This window comes from Anomaloglossus baeobatrachus, chromosome 2 (assembly GCF_048569485.1).
Source record: "Anomaloglossus baeobatrachus isolate aAnoBae1 chromosome 2, aAnoBae1.hap1, whole genome shotgun sequence".
Lineage (NCBI taxonomy): Eukaryota > Metazoa > Chordata > Amphibia > Anura > Aromobatidae > Anomaloglossus > Anomaloglossus baeobatrachus.
The window spans coordinates 95,749,286-95,764,624 of record NC_134354.1 but is presented as its reverse complement, the minus strand read 5'-3'; the positions used below and the strand labels follow the sequence as shown (position 1 = coordinate 95,764,624).

Below are 15,339 nucleotides of genomic sequence, written 5' to 3'. Positions count from 1 at the left end.
TAGGCGCCGGTGGGCGGGGAAAGCAGGGAATACGAGATTGTTTAATGGGCGGCCGGCTTTTTCAAAACAGTAAAAGCCGCCGGAGCAGTGTGAATGCTGTGCAGCGCCGGAGATCGGGGATCGGTAAGTATATGAGAGAGGGCTGCTCAATTCAGTTACTCAGGAGTTTAGCGGTCACCGGTGAGCCCTTCACAGGTGACCGCTAATCAGGACGCGACACAGACAGAGCCGCAGCATGACAATGAAGTCGGGTGAGGTTCACCCGAGTTCATTCTGACAGTGCGGCTCTGTCTGTGTCTGCTGTCATCTGCCATTCAGCTCTGCTACATGGCTGTCTGTGTCTGCTGTTAGCGGCCATGTAGCAGAGCTGAATGGCAGATGACATAGTAAAAACGCATCCCTACACACACACGCTTGTCAAGTCAATAATTAAAAAAAAAGGTGCCCAATGCATACGTCACAGAACACATGATCTAAAGGATCGCACACAAAATTGATCAATTTAACATAGACTACTAACGCACGTGTGACAGCAAATGAACGACCTATGTGCAATCTCATTCAATCGCATATGCAACCTGGGCGTGTCACATCGCATACGAGATCGCATACCTAATTGTAAGGTGTAAAGCTGGCTTAAGAAGCAATGCAAAGCAGGTACTTATCTATCTTACTCTATCTTATTTATGTATTCATTTAGCCAACAGGCTGCACTTTTTGTGACAATACCATCTGTTCCAGCATTGTATGAGGACGTCCAATATACATTTAATGTAAGTATACAATACTCCTTAAGTTAGTGATGTAAGCAGCTTATTTACCCAGATTTAATACATAAACTTGTATCTGCAGGTGAATACAGAAAATCCATTTGCTGCTGAACTGAGTCTGGAGTTGCAGGTCCCCATTAAACTGAGAAGTGTTACATTTTCGGAACTACAATTAATCCAGAAGATCCAGGTGTGGTTCCTGATGATTTTCTAAGGTCCATTTACTAAAGGGATTAATTGATGTACAGGAGCATCTCAAAAAATTAGAATATAATTCCTTCCAGTCACTTTCCATTAATATGCTTGGATACAGCGCTCTGTGAACAGCCAGTTTCTTTAGCAAAGACCTTTTGTGGCTTACCCTCCTTGTAGTGTGTGTCAATAACTGCCTTCTGGACATCTGTCAAGTTAGCAGTCTTCTCCATGATTGTGTAGCCTACTGAACCAGACTAAGGGGTACTTTGCACGCTGCGACATCGCAAGGCGATGCTGCGATGCCGAGAGCGATAGTCACCGCATCCATCGCAGCTGCGATATCCTTGTGATAGCTGCCGTAGCGAACATTATCGCTACGGCAGCTTCACATGGACTCACCTGTCCTGGGATGTCGCTCTGGCCGGCAACCCGCCTCCTGATTAAGGGGGCGGGTCGTATGGCGTCACTGCGACGTCACACGGCAGGCAGCCAATAGGAGTGGAGGGGCAGAGATGAGCAGGATGTAAACATCCCGCCCACCTCCTTCCTTCCGCATATCCTACGGAAGCCGCGGTGACGCCGGTAGGAGATGTTCCTCGCTCCTGCGGCTTCACACACAGCGATGTGTGCTGCCGCAGGAACGAGGAACAACATCGGACTGTCGCGTCAGCGTAATTATGGATTACGCCGACGCTATACCGATGATACAATTACGACGCTTTTGCGCTCGTTAATCGTATCATCTAGGCTTTACACACTACGATGTCGCCTGCGATGCTGGATGTGCGTCACTTTCAATTTGACCCCACCGACATCACACCTGCGATGTCGTAGTGTGCAAAGCCCGCCTAAGGGACTATTTTAAATACTTAGGAAGTCCTTGCAGGTGTGTTTTGGTAATTATTCTAATTTTTTGAGATAATGACTTTTGGGTTTTAATTGGCTGTAAGCCATAATCTTCAGCATTAACAGAAATAAACATTTGAAATAGATCACTCTGTGTGTAATGACTCTATATAATATGTGTTTCCCTTTTTGTATTGTATTACTGAAATAAATTAACTTGTTGATGATATTCTAAATTATTGAGATGTACTTGTATTACTTTACTTTAGAAACAGCTGTACCTGTATATAGAGTGCAAGTACATTTTTTTTGCAGTTGATCAGCAATCAATATTAGACTTTAGTAGTGATGGGAGGCAGGGCCGGCTCCAGGTTTTTGTGGGCCCTGGGCGAAAGAGTCTCAGTGGGCCCCATCCACACATAGACATGCACAGATACATACACGTACACATACTTATTTAAAGAGAAATTCACAAAAACACATAAATAGACATAAATCTAGACACAGTCATATACACTGACATACATAGACAGATACACATCACACACACACACACACACACACACACACACACACACACACACACATTATTTTTATATATTTATCCTGTATATATATTTCTAATATTGGGAAGACGGCAACAGCCTCACTCACCTCCCGGCTTGTCTAACAGACATGGCCGCACATAGAGCACACTAACACTGCTGTATATACATCACAAGAGAGGCTGGGGACAAACACATTACTGGGGGAATATATATTACTGAGGAAAGGGGTATACAGCAATGGGGGGCATACAGCTCTAGAGGAGGGCAGTGACTGAGGTGGGGGGGGTGACATGCAGCTCTGGGGGTATACAGCTCTGAGGGGGTATACAGCACCTGGGTGGAGGGAACATACAGCTCTGAGGGGGTATACAGCACCTGGGTGGAGGGGACATACAACTCTGGGGGTATAGTAGTTTGCAGCCCCCATATTGTGTTATGAAGCCCCCATTGTCCTCCATATAGTATTATGTAGCCCCCATATGCACTATGCAGCCCCCATATAGCACAATGCAGACCTAGATAGCATTAGGCACCTTCATGTAGTATACAGCCCACATATAGCACAATGCAGACATATAGCATTAGGCACCTTCATGTAGTATATAGCCCACTTATAGCACAATGCAGACCCAGATAGCAATAGGCACCCTCATGTAGTATACAGACTGTATAAAGCACAATGCAGACACATAGCATTAGGCACCCTCATGTAGTATACAGCACCTATATAGCACAGTGCAGAGCCAGATAGCATTAGGCACCCTCATATAGTACACAGCACCTATATAGCACAGTGCAGAGCCAGATAGCATTAGGCACCCTCATGTAGCATACAGCTTGTATATACAACAGCCTGTATATAGCTCAGTGCAGAGCCAGATAGCAATAGGCACCCTCATGTAGCATACAGCTTGTATATAGGCTATATACAAGCTGTATGCTACATGAGGGTGCCTATTGCTATCTGGCTCTGCACTGTGCTATATACAGGCTGTGCTATATAACATAGCACAGCCTGTATACAGCACATTGCAGAGCCAGATAGCAGTAGGCACCCTCATGTAGAATACAGTGATTAATACTCAGTGGCGTAACTAAAGTTTGATGGGCCCTGGTGCAAAATTTGGACCGGGGCCCCCCTCCACGTACACCGAGACTTAGGGTACGGAATAATGACACTGACACTTGGCTCTTACCCTCAGCACCCAGGTTTCCCATGATATGAAATCCCTCTATCAGTACCCTGCTTTCCCATGTTCTGATATTCATCTTGTCCTCAGCACCCAGCTTCCCCATGCTCTGCTATACATCTTTCCATCAGCACCCAGCTTTCCCATATCAGAGCATGGGAAAGCTGGGTGCTGAGAGATGTACAGCAGAGCATGGGAAAGCTGGGTGCTGAGAGATGTACAGCAGAGCATGGGAAAGCTGGGTGCTGAGTGAAAGAGCCTTTTTCCCTCAGGACAAAACATTTCCATCCCATACTTGTATCTTTGTCCCCCCTTGTATATAGATCTCCAAATACTATTATGGCCCCCACATAGCCTTCCGTATAATATAAAGGGTCCCACATAACCCTTGATATATTAGAATGCACCCCCATAGTTCATGTATTACAATGCATTTCCCATAGTTCTACATGTATTATAATTCACCCCATAGTCCTCCATATATTATACTGCACCACATAGGCCTCCAGTTTTATAACGCACACCCATAGTCCATGTATAAGGTAGCCTCCATATTCCTCCATATATTATAATGTAGCCCCCATAGTCCTTATATGTATTATAATATAGCGCCATAAATCATCATATTGTATTATGCAGCCCCATACTCCTCCATGTATAATGCACCCCTAGTCCATGTATAAAAGGTGTCCTTCATGTTTATTATGTAGTCCCATAGACCTCCATGTATCATGCAACCAGCACCCCCAGGCCTCCATATATCATGCAGCCAGCAAAATAAAAAAAACAAGTACCTCTCTTCTCCTTCCGACCCCTGCGACCGCGGTAGTTACTCTTCTGACCCCATATCTCACACACCCTGCTCCGCATACAGTCTGCACCCCCATATCACACACATTACACCCCCATATCTCACACACCCTGCTCCCCATACAGCCTGCACCCCCCCAGATCACACACACTACACCCCCATATGTCACACACCCTGCTCCCCATACAGCCTGCACCCCCATATCACACACTACACCCCCATATCTCACACCTTGCTCCCCATACAGCCTGCACCCCCATATCACACACACACTACACCCCCATATCTCACACACCCTGCTCCCCATACAGCCTGCATCCCCATATCACACACACACACACACACACACACTACACACCCATATCTCACACACCTTGCTCCCCATACAGCCTACACCCCCCAGATCACACACACACTACACCCCCATCTCACACCCTGCTCCCCATACAGCCTGCACCCCCATATCATACACACTACACCTCCACATTTCACACAGCCTGCACCCCCCAGATCACACACACTACACCCCCACATCTCACACACCCTGCTCCCCATACAGCCTGCATCCCCATATACACACTACACCCCCACATCTCACACAGCCTGCACCCCCCAGATCACACACACTACACCCCCATATCTCACACACCCTGCCCACATATCTCACCCTGCCTGTACCCCAACTTACCCCTCTCAAACTCTCTGCACCCTTCACATCCTTCTGTCACAGTCTGCAGCCCTCATATGCCCCTCACCCTGCAGCAGCTCCGGCCTTTCCCCTCATGTCCCCTCTTTTCCTATTACCAGTCATGTGTCCAAATCTCCTGCAAATCTCCTCTTGCTTTCTGCCCGGCTTCCTGTGTCTCCTCCCACACAGTCACATGGGCGTGACATCATCGCAGGTCCTGCAGGATGGCTTATTCCGTCTTCTGTGAAGGTCAGGCGCGCTCGTGATCGGCTGCAGCTCAGAAACGGCTGGTGGGCCTCTCCAGGTCAGGGGCCCCTCTACTGACACTGGGCTCCCCTGACTCACAGGCCGGCCCCCTGACGGTCGCATTGTCGGCCACTACACACCGGCACTACACATAGGGGCCCGGCAGCCGGCTCTGCAGAGCGGCTGCCGGGCCCCTATGTGTACTAGTGCCGCTGTGTAGTGGCCGGCCTGTGAGTCAGGGGAGCCCAGTGTCAGTAGAGGGGCGGCTCACTTCTCCTCGTTCCCCCGCTGATCCGGTCTCCTCGGCGCGTCGTCCATTGCTGTCGCTCGCTCTGACCTCTCAGCAGGCGCGCAGTGATGACGTCACCGCGGTCCTCTGCAGAGCTGTCAGAAAAACGCCGACAGTCACAGCGGGGAGAATGATAAGAGAGAGAGCGCGCCACTCACTCTCTCATCATTGCTCTCAATTGTATCGGCACCTGCGATGCCGATGCAATTGAAAGCGCGATCCTCGGCGGGGGGCGGTGACAGCACGGCCACCGGGCCCCCCTGAGTAGCGGTGCGCCACTCCTGCCACCGCGAGTGGGCCCCCCCGGCAGCTCAGGGCCCCGGCATTTGACCGGGTTTGCCGGGTGCTGGCGCCGGCCCTGATGGGAGGTTACACATGGAGGGCAAAAGAAATGCAACAGAAGATGTTGATATTGTCAGAGATGTGCACCGTCATGTCTGTTTTATTATATAAAAGCAAACAAATACTTTGATGCCATAATTTTAGGTTTATCCAGGATTGGAAAAAAATATTTGTAATAGATTAGTCTAAGGCACTAGATAATCTGTACTTAAAGGATCTTAAGATGTAAATCGAGAAAAAATAAATACATGTATCTCAGAATGACACATCACAAGTAGTGATTGGCGGACCCGCAGACAGCCAGGATAGTTTCCCCACATATTATGATACCCAACACAGATAAAGCATATGGCTACAGCCCCCAGCTCTGCATTTATCTTGGCTGTGCATCAAAATAAGAGGGACCAAATGCAGCTTTTTTTCTTTAAATATTTAAATAAATAATTAAAAAAATCGACATTTGGTCACCCACAATTTTGATACCCAGCCATGATAAAACTGATAGCTGGGCAGGACTCATTGTTATTGGGCCCCTCACAGCCTAAAAATAGTAGCCAGCAGCTGCCCAGAATTGTTGCATCCATTAACTGCGACAATCCTGGGACTTTACCCCACCCATCTCGATTGCCCTGGTATGGTGGCAGCAATTGGGGTAATAATGGGTTAAAGACAGCTCAAAGCTGCCACTAAGTCCTAGATTAGTAATGGGAGGCATCTGAGACCCCAATCTGTAAGCAAAAATAAAAAACACAGAAAAAATCCTTTATTTCAAATGAAATACAAAAAAAAGTTTTCTCCCCTTTATTAACCCCCAAAACACTCAGTTAAAATGTAATCCTCACAAGGTCCCATGACGATTCCAGCTCTGCTAAATGCATACTGAAGGCACGCTGTGGCACACTGGGCTTCAGGCAGAGAGTGACTGAGCCGCAGAGATGAGTAGTGATGTCACTCAGTTTATCTGTGGTCATAGCTGCAGGTTTCCATAAAACACCAGGTTTGACCACAGGTAAACTGACCTCAGGTGACCTCCTTGAAGTCAGTGACTTCACAGATCTGCAACTCCTGGCAAAAAAACACACTTTTGTGCCAGGAGGTGCAAATTTGGTGCTGCAATGTCTGTGTCAGATTTCAGCACCAAATTTGTACCTCCTATCAGAAAACTGAACCGAAACGGCGTCAAAACCGTTTTTGTTCATTTTTTTGCCAAGAGTTGCAGATTTGGTGGTGAAATTTATACACCATATTTCTGCAACACCTGGCATAAAAATGAAAATGGTTTTGATCCGTTTTTTTTGCAAGGTGATGTAGATTTGATGCCGAAATATGGTGTAAAAATTTCACCACCAAATTTTCATCTCATGACAAATAAATTGTTTTCAAGATTTCAGGAATCAGAGCAAGGAGGGTGTAAACAGTGCCATGAGGGATCAGATTTGTAATGACAAAACTGAAATAGATAAGTGAGGTGAGGGTATAGGCCAGTTTAAAGAAATGTGTTTTTAGGGGACGCTTAAAACTGGATATTGGGAATTAATTGAATTGTCCTGAGTAGTTCATGCCATAAAACTCGCACAGCACAAGAGAAGTCTTGGAGATGGAAATGGGATGTTCAGATTATTGAGAATATTAGTTTTAGGTCTTTAGTGGAACAGAAGTCACGGGTAGGGTGATAGACAGAAAGGAGGGAGGAGATGTAGGGAGAACTGTGAAGAGCTTTGTGGGTGGAAATGATAAGTTTACATTGTACTCTGTAGCAGATGACCAACCAGTGCAATGACTGGCACAGTGTAGAATCATCAGTGTAGTGGTTGGAGAAGAATATAATCCTGGCTGCTGCGTTCAGGATGGATTTCAAAGGGGAGAGTTTAGTAATAGTAAGAGGGAGACCAAGTAGTAGAGATTTGCAATAGCCCAGACGAGAATGAATTAAAGCTACAGTAAGAATTTTTGCTGTGTCAAAATTAGGAAAAGGATGAATTCTAGAGATATTTTTGAGATGTACAATAGATTATTATGCTTCCAAAAATGCCTCCACACACACTATGATACTACCACAGTGAATTTCCCTATAAAATTTGCCTTAAGATTACCACCCACATGATAAATATAATATCATGCCATACATTGCTCCTAACACAAAACAGTGACCCTCAACACCTAACATAATACCCCCCTCCACAGCATAATGCCCCTTAAGTACCGCCCACACATACAGTCATATGAAAAAGTTTGGGCACCCCTATTAATGTTAACCTTTTCTCTTTATAACAATTTGGGTTTTTGCAACAGCAATTTCAGTTTCATATATCTAATAAGTGATGGACTGAGTAATATTTCTGGATTGAAATGAGGTTTATTGTACTAACAGAAAATGTGCAATCTGCATTTAAACTAAATTTGACAGGTGCATAAGTATGGGCACCTCAACATAAAAGTGACATTAATATTTTGTAGATCCTCCTTTTGCAAAAATAACAGTCTCTAGTCGCTTCCTGTAGCTTTTAATGAGTTCCTGGATGAAGGTATATTTGACCATTCCTGTTTACAAAACAATTCCAGTTCAGTTAAGTTTGATGGTCGCCGAGCATGGACAGCACGCTTCAAATCATCCCACAGATGTTCAATGATATTCAGGTCTGGGGACTGGGATGGCCATTCCAGAACATTGTAATTGTTCCTCTGCATGAATGCCTGAGTAGATTTGGAGCGGTGTTTTGGATCATTGTCTTGCTGAAATATCCATCCCCTGCGTAACTTCAACTTCGTCATTGATTCTTGCACATTATTGTCAAGAATCTGCTGATACTGAGTTGAATCCATGCAACCCTCAACTTTAACAAGATTCCCGGTGCCGGCATTGGCCACACAGCCCCAAAGCATGATGAAGCCTCCACCAAATTTTACTGTGGGTAGCAAGTGCTTTTCTTGGAATGCCGTGTTTTTTTGCCTCCATGCATAACGCCTTTTTGTATGACCAAACAACTCAATCTTTGTTTCATCAGTCCACAGGACCTTCTTCCAAAATGTAACTGACTTGTCCAAATGTGCTTTTGCATACCTCAGGCGACTCTGTTTGTGGCGTGCTTGCAGAAACGGCTTCTTTCGCATCACTCTCCCATACAGCTTCTCCTTGTGCAAAGTGCGCTGTACTGTTGACCGATGCACAGTGACACCATCTGCAGCAAGATGATGCTGCAGGTCTTTGGAGGTGGTCTGTGGATTGTCCTTGACTGTTCTCACCATTCTTCTTCTCTGCCTTTCTGATATTTTCCCTTCAACTATTAACATTAAAATAATAAATATTACTCACCTCTCCCTGTGCCCATCTACTGCGGACTGTGCAGTGTGTGCACTGAGGTTCCACATAGCATAGGCGAGCTATGTGATGGAATCGTGTCTACTGCTCTTAGACTTTGACGCTCAGGGGGAATGGTGGAGGAGGGAGCTGACGGCTCCCTGCTCCACTATTCTATTCACCCTGGGATGTAGATACCATTGAAATTCTAATAACAGATTGGATGGGCGGTGTCGGTGCTGCTTGGCTATGGTCTTCCCCCAACTCAGGGGCTAAACTGCAGCTGCCTGGTCTGCCACAAAGGGCAGTATGCCACTGAATGGGTCTATTATAATACTCTGCCTAGTGTACATGTTTATGACAATTTTCACTTTTTGTAGATTTTTTTTTCTAATGTGGGAATTAATAAGATCAAATCTTGTATTTTATTTTCTAGAATTCAACTCAATGTACAATTGAAAGCAATGATCGCATCTGTAGAAATGGATTTAATGTAAGTTTTGTAAAAATGATGACTATAATATATCCCAATATTCTTTAACATCCTACAAAGTATTTCTAGGATCTGTGGAATAAATGCAAATTTATTTAGGAATTCTACATTAAATCAATATTATTATTAGCGTCCAGGAGTGAGAGATTTGGACCTTTATACTATATAATAAGACACCTTGATTTTCAAGTACCGTAACACAACTTCTCTAAGCAGCCATCACTGCCGGTCAATAAAATAGCCAGTTCCAACATTTTTCTTTTTAATGATTCTTCATAGCTAATTCCAATTCATGATTATATATTTTTCTTCCATATAAATACATAATAAGAAAATATATCACGTTAGTCTGTATAAACGAGGTGTAACAGGCTTAGTTCCAGCCATATTCAGCCACGATGCTGCATTAGGGACCAAATGTCCACACCTTTTGTGACCGCCACTTTTTCAAGCAGTATTATCCTACATGATTGAAATGGTTGCACCATGTGATACCCAACACCAAAAAGGTAATAAAAAACAGGCTATTTACTAAAACTTGTCACTAGATGGCAGTAGGTTAACATTGCACATTTACATAACAGAAAGAGATCGGAATCCTTGTAAATTTACAAATCTAATGTATATCATGAATTGGCATTCTTCACCTAAAATCATTGGAAAGAAAAATATTTAGGTACTGACTATTTTATTGACCACTGCAGAATTGACCCCATGCATTGCAAAGGGTGAAATCCACAGTCAATGACAATGTGACGGCAGAGTCGCCGGATTTTTCTTTCACAGAGATCCTTCAGAAAAAAGATGATATATGTTTTTTTCCTGAAACTTCTCCAGCGGTGGTTTTGCATTTTTTTTTTGCATCATTTTCCTATACCCTCTGCTATAGAGAGTGGGCACCTTCCAAACGAAGCCAATCAACAATTATCATGTTACTTTTTTTATTTGCAGCATGAAATGGTTAAAACAAGTAACAAAAGTCTTCTGCAGAGTACTATCATTTTTCATGATGTTTATGTTGAGCTGTGCTTTTTCCGCTAATTTTCAGGTGGAATCCAGGTTGAGTCCACCTGAAATAGACATTGTGTACACATACCCTAATTTTGCAAATTTTGACTACATTTCTAATAAAAGAGGAATCAAACATGAATGTATATAAAAAGACAAAGGCATTGTACAAACTTGATTTGGTTTCCCAGTGTGACTTTTACCTTGTTTCTGATCATTTTTAGTACAGATTGATGTGACATGCAGAATAAATCTGGAATGCCTGAGTGTGAAGGGAAGATGACATTTCTAGAAATAAATCTCTCCAGAATAATTGTTCTGAAATAGCTATCGGCTTCAATAGGGGCAAAATGTATCCAACAAAAGTCAAAAAAGTTAAAAAGAGCACTCTAGTGTTTTGGGTTTTTTTCTCTCTTCCCCCTTTGTTAACAATCATGTGTGAATGTGTAATGAGCGGACTCAGAGATAACTGGGACCGGCATGTGTAGCCGGGTTAAAAAAAAACCCTGGTTCCGGCCCGAGATTGATTCCGGGTATCTGTCCGGATGCCAGTCATCATGTAAGTCAATTGAGACCAATCTTTTTTATTTATCTTTTACTGTACGATATAGAAGCGCTTAGCATCTGTGATTGGTTGCAGTCAGACGCCACCATGAGTTGCAGCGTGTCAGCCTCCAATCACAAACGCTAGGTGCCTCTATATCGTACAGTAACAATAAATACATAAAAAAATTGGCGTAGGGTTCCCCAATATTTTGATACCAAGCACAGATAAAGCCACACCTGCCGGCTGCACTCCCCAGCCCTGTGCATATCTTGGCTGTGTATCAAAATAGGAGGAACTGCATGCGGCTATTTTAAAAAAATGATTTAAATAAATAATTAAAAAAAACTGTGTGCGATTCCCCCCTAACTTTCAAACCAAGCCATAATAAAGCCCAACAGTTGGGGGCTGGTATTCTCAGGATGGAGAGACCCATGTTTAAGGGCCCCCCCAGCCTAAAAATAGCAGCCTGCAGCCACCCATGATTGTCGCATCCATTAGATGTGAAAATACCAGCACTTTACCTGGCTCTTCCTGATTGCCCTGGTGCTGTGGCAATTGGGGCAATAAGGAGTTAATTGCAGCTCACAGCTGCCACTAAGCCCTAGATTAGTAATGGGAGGCATCTGAGAACCCACCATTACTAATCTGTAAGTGAAAGTAAATAAACACAAACACTGAAAAAATAATTTATTTGAAATAAAATACAAAAAAAACCCTCTTTCATCACCCTATGAACCCCAAAGACACCTCTGTAGGTCTGACGTAATTCACACAAGGTCCTACGATGATTCCAGGTCTGCTACATCTATATCACAGCGTGTGATCATGGATCATTACCACCCACTGTAGACTTCAGGCAAAGACCGAGTGAGCCGCATGATCAGCAGTGATGTCACTCAGGTTAGCTGTGGCCACAGCTGGAGGTTCCCGCAGCCCTCCACCTGTGACCGTATGTAACCTGACCTCAGGCGACCTCAATGAACTCAGTGACCTCATCTAAGGTTGGGTCACTGGGGGCTGCAGCCTGTAGCCGTGGGCTTTCTCTGTGCTGTGTATCATAATGTGGGGGGGACACTATCCCAAATATTTTATTTATTTATTTTTACTGTATAATAGATGCGAATTCCCTGAGAAGTCCGAGCCTGGCACTCGGGTACCTTTGAAACTGCGTGGGTCTGGACTTTTACAATCTTGGTCCTCCCATCACCAGTAATGAGTGTAGTGACATACTCACTGGTCGCAATGTTCTACCATTTTCAGGGGCGGTCAGCTCTAGTTTCACTTGAACATTTGTGACCGGTCAAACCACATGGTGTCTGCTGTGTGGAATTGAGGTAACTTTTTAAATGTTCTCAATGCAAGACTAAGACTCAGAAAAAGGCTAAAAAGCTGGAGATACTCATAGATTTGTATTGAGGAAGTAACCACTGCTCCACATAGACACTCGCGGTTACGTCATGCCAAAGCAAAGCAGAATGCCACTGAAAATTATTGAATATGACGTCAGATGAGTATGTTACTCCACTCATTACACATATCATTGCTAACAAAGGGGGGAAAAATTACTGGACTGCTCCTTTAAGAGGTATAAATTGAATATTTGGAGTAAGGATATATGGTATAAGCCTATAGGCCACTTTACACGCAACGACATCGCTAACGAGATGCCGTTGGGGTCACGGAATTCGTGACGCACATCAAGCCTCATTGGCGACGTTGTTTTGTGTGACATGTACGAGCGACCGCTAACGATCAAAAATACTTTCCTAATCGTTGATCGTTGACACGTCGTTCTAATCTCAAATATCGTTGCTGCTTTTGGATGCAGGTTGTTTGTCGTTTCTGAGGCAGCACACATCGCTACGTGTGACACCCCAGGAACGATGAACAGCACCGTACCTGCGTCCTCCGTCAACGAGGTGGGCGTGTTTTTCCTTCGGCTGCTCTCCGCCCCTCTGCTTCTATTGGCCGACTGCTGTGTGACGTCGCTGTAACGCCGCACGAACCGCCCCCTTAGAAAAGAGGCAGTTTGCCAGCCACAGCGACGTCGCTAGGCAGGTAAGTATGTGTGACGGGCACTAACGAGGTTGTGCACCACGGGCAGCGATTTGCCCGTGACGCACAAACGATGAGTGCGATCGCTAGCGATGTCGCTGTGTGTAAAGTGGCCTTATGTCTCCCTATAGCAGGTGTAGAATTATTTGTTCCCTTACAGAGAGTTTAAAATGCATCAAACCAATTAAGAAGTGTCCGTCTTTTAATAAATTTTTCACAAATCTCCCCAACTACCGTCTTTACTTTGGCATAAAATAATAGGTTAATGTATTCAGCAAACAGCCCGTGAAGTGACATAAACTTATTGGTAACCATATGGATCCCACCACGGTTTTATGGGCACCATAATATATACCATTACCATATGATATATCTCTTAACTCTTGACTTCCTGTGTGGTAAACATAGCTGGCAGAATATCAAACTATCTGATATAACATTATATAAAGCCTTTATTGTGTTCATTAAACCCCCTTCTATTTGTCAGAATGAGGAAATCATGTGCCGCTTTATCTTGTGCAAAGTCATATCTGGAAGAGAAGAGATAAAGATAACTGCAAGATTATTTTTGCAAAATCTTCAAGAGGTAATGATGATGATTCATCTCCTTTCTGATTACAGACTTCATCTATTCATGATTCTTCCTATTTCTTTGCTTCTGCTTCTTCCATTCTTCTCCTGCTGAATTTCCTGCTGTTCTTTGGGGCTAATATTACAATTTGACATATCTGAATTCCACATGCAGATCAGCTAGAAACATGGAGAATCTTCCAGTAACTCAGGGGTACTTTGCACGTTGCGACATCGCTACTGCGATATAGTCGGCCCAAATTGAAAGTGATGCACATCCGGCGCCGCTAACGGCCTCGCAACGTGTAAACCCTAGATGCGCCGATAAACGATCGCAAAAGCGTAGAAAATTGGTGATCTGTGTAGTGTCGGTCATTTTCATAATATCGCACCAATAGGAGATACGATGTTGTGACTTGTTCCTGCGGCAGCACACATCGAGGTGTGTGAAGCCGCAGGAGCGAGGAACATCTCCTTACCTGCCTCCACCGGCAATGCGGAAGGAAGGAGGTGGGCGGGATGTTTACGTCCCACTCATCTCCGCCCCTCCGCTTCTATTGGCCGCCTGTCGTGTGACGTCGCTGTGACGCCGTACGACCCGCCCCCTTAGGAAGGAGGCGGGTCGCCGGCAAGAGCAATGTCGTAGGGCAGGTAAGTGCATGTGAAGCTGCCGTAGTGATAATGTTCGTTATGGCAGCTATCACAAGATATCGCATGTGCGACGGGGGTGGGTACTATCGCGCTCGGCATCGCTATCATCGGCTAGCGATGTCGCAGCGTGCAAAGTACCCCTAAGAGACAGGAAGAAAAAGCAACAGATGGATATCCGAAAATATGTAAAAGGCCACTCAAAATAGTATTGCATAAGAAAGAGAAGATGAGTTTAATAGGGCCATACATAGTAGGAAATGTAAAAAATGCACCCAAACAGTATGAATAAATATTATATATTTATTATATCATTAGAACATTACAAATAGGGGCACTGTCATAACCTAAGTTTATAAAATACAACAGTTGCTGAAAGGAGAAACAGAGGTATCCCCACTAGGACCTCAACAGCATAATCAATGGGTAGCCAAAGAGAAGTTGAAAAGGTGGTAATATATAGCACAGGAGCACAATATGAGGTAAAAACAGACCCAAAGGGTACATAATAGGCAAACCCAGTCAAATCCTATGCATAATAATCAAACAACCGCTTACCCATAACTAAAGTGCCAGTGCATTCGCCATATCAAGGGTCTAGTGGAAAGAGGGGGAAGCCCCGATGCGTTTTGTTGAAATGCTTCCTCAGGGGGCAAAGTACCCCTAAGAGTATGAACCACGCTAGGTCTACAGAATTAACGTACACTAGTTGGCTCACAAGATTATGTGAATTGAGGATACGTCACACTTGGTCAAGGGGATGTCCGGCACTGTGTAACACAGAGGTACAACAGG

General features: G+C 44.4%; 1 protein-coding gene across 1 annotated transcript in view; it reads left to right on the top strand.

The window, feature by feature from the left end:
• ITGAE (integrin subunit alpha E) overlaps window positions 1–15,339 on the top strand; it is a 207,118-nt gene that overhangs the window by 181,145 nt on the left and 10,634 nt on the right. The window contains exons 26-29 of the mRNA XM_075333152.1: window positions 701–773; window positions 853–960; window positions 9,660–9,716; window positions 13,814–13,912. Coding sequence (XP_075189267.1) covers window positions 701–773; window positions 853–960; window positions 9,660–9,716; window positions 13,814–13,912 — 337 coding nt within the window. The remainder of the gene's footprint in view (window positions 1–700; window positions 774–852; window positions 961–9,659; window positions 9,717–13,813; window positions 13,913–15,339) is intronic.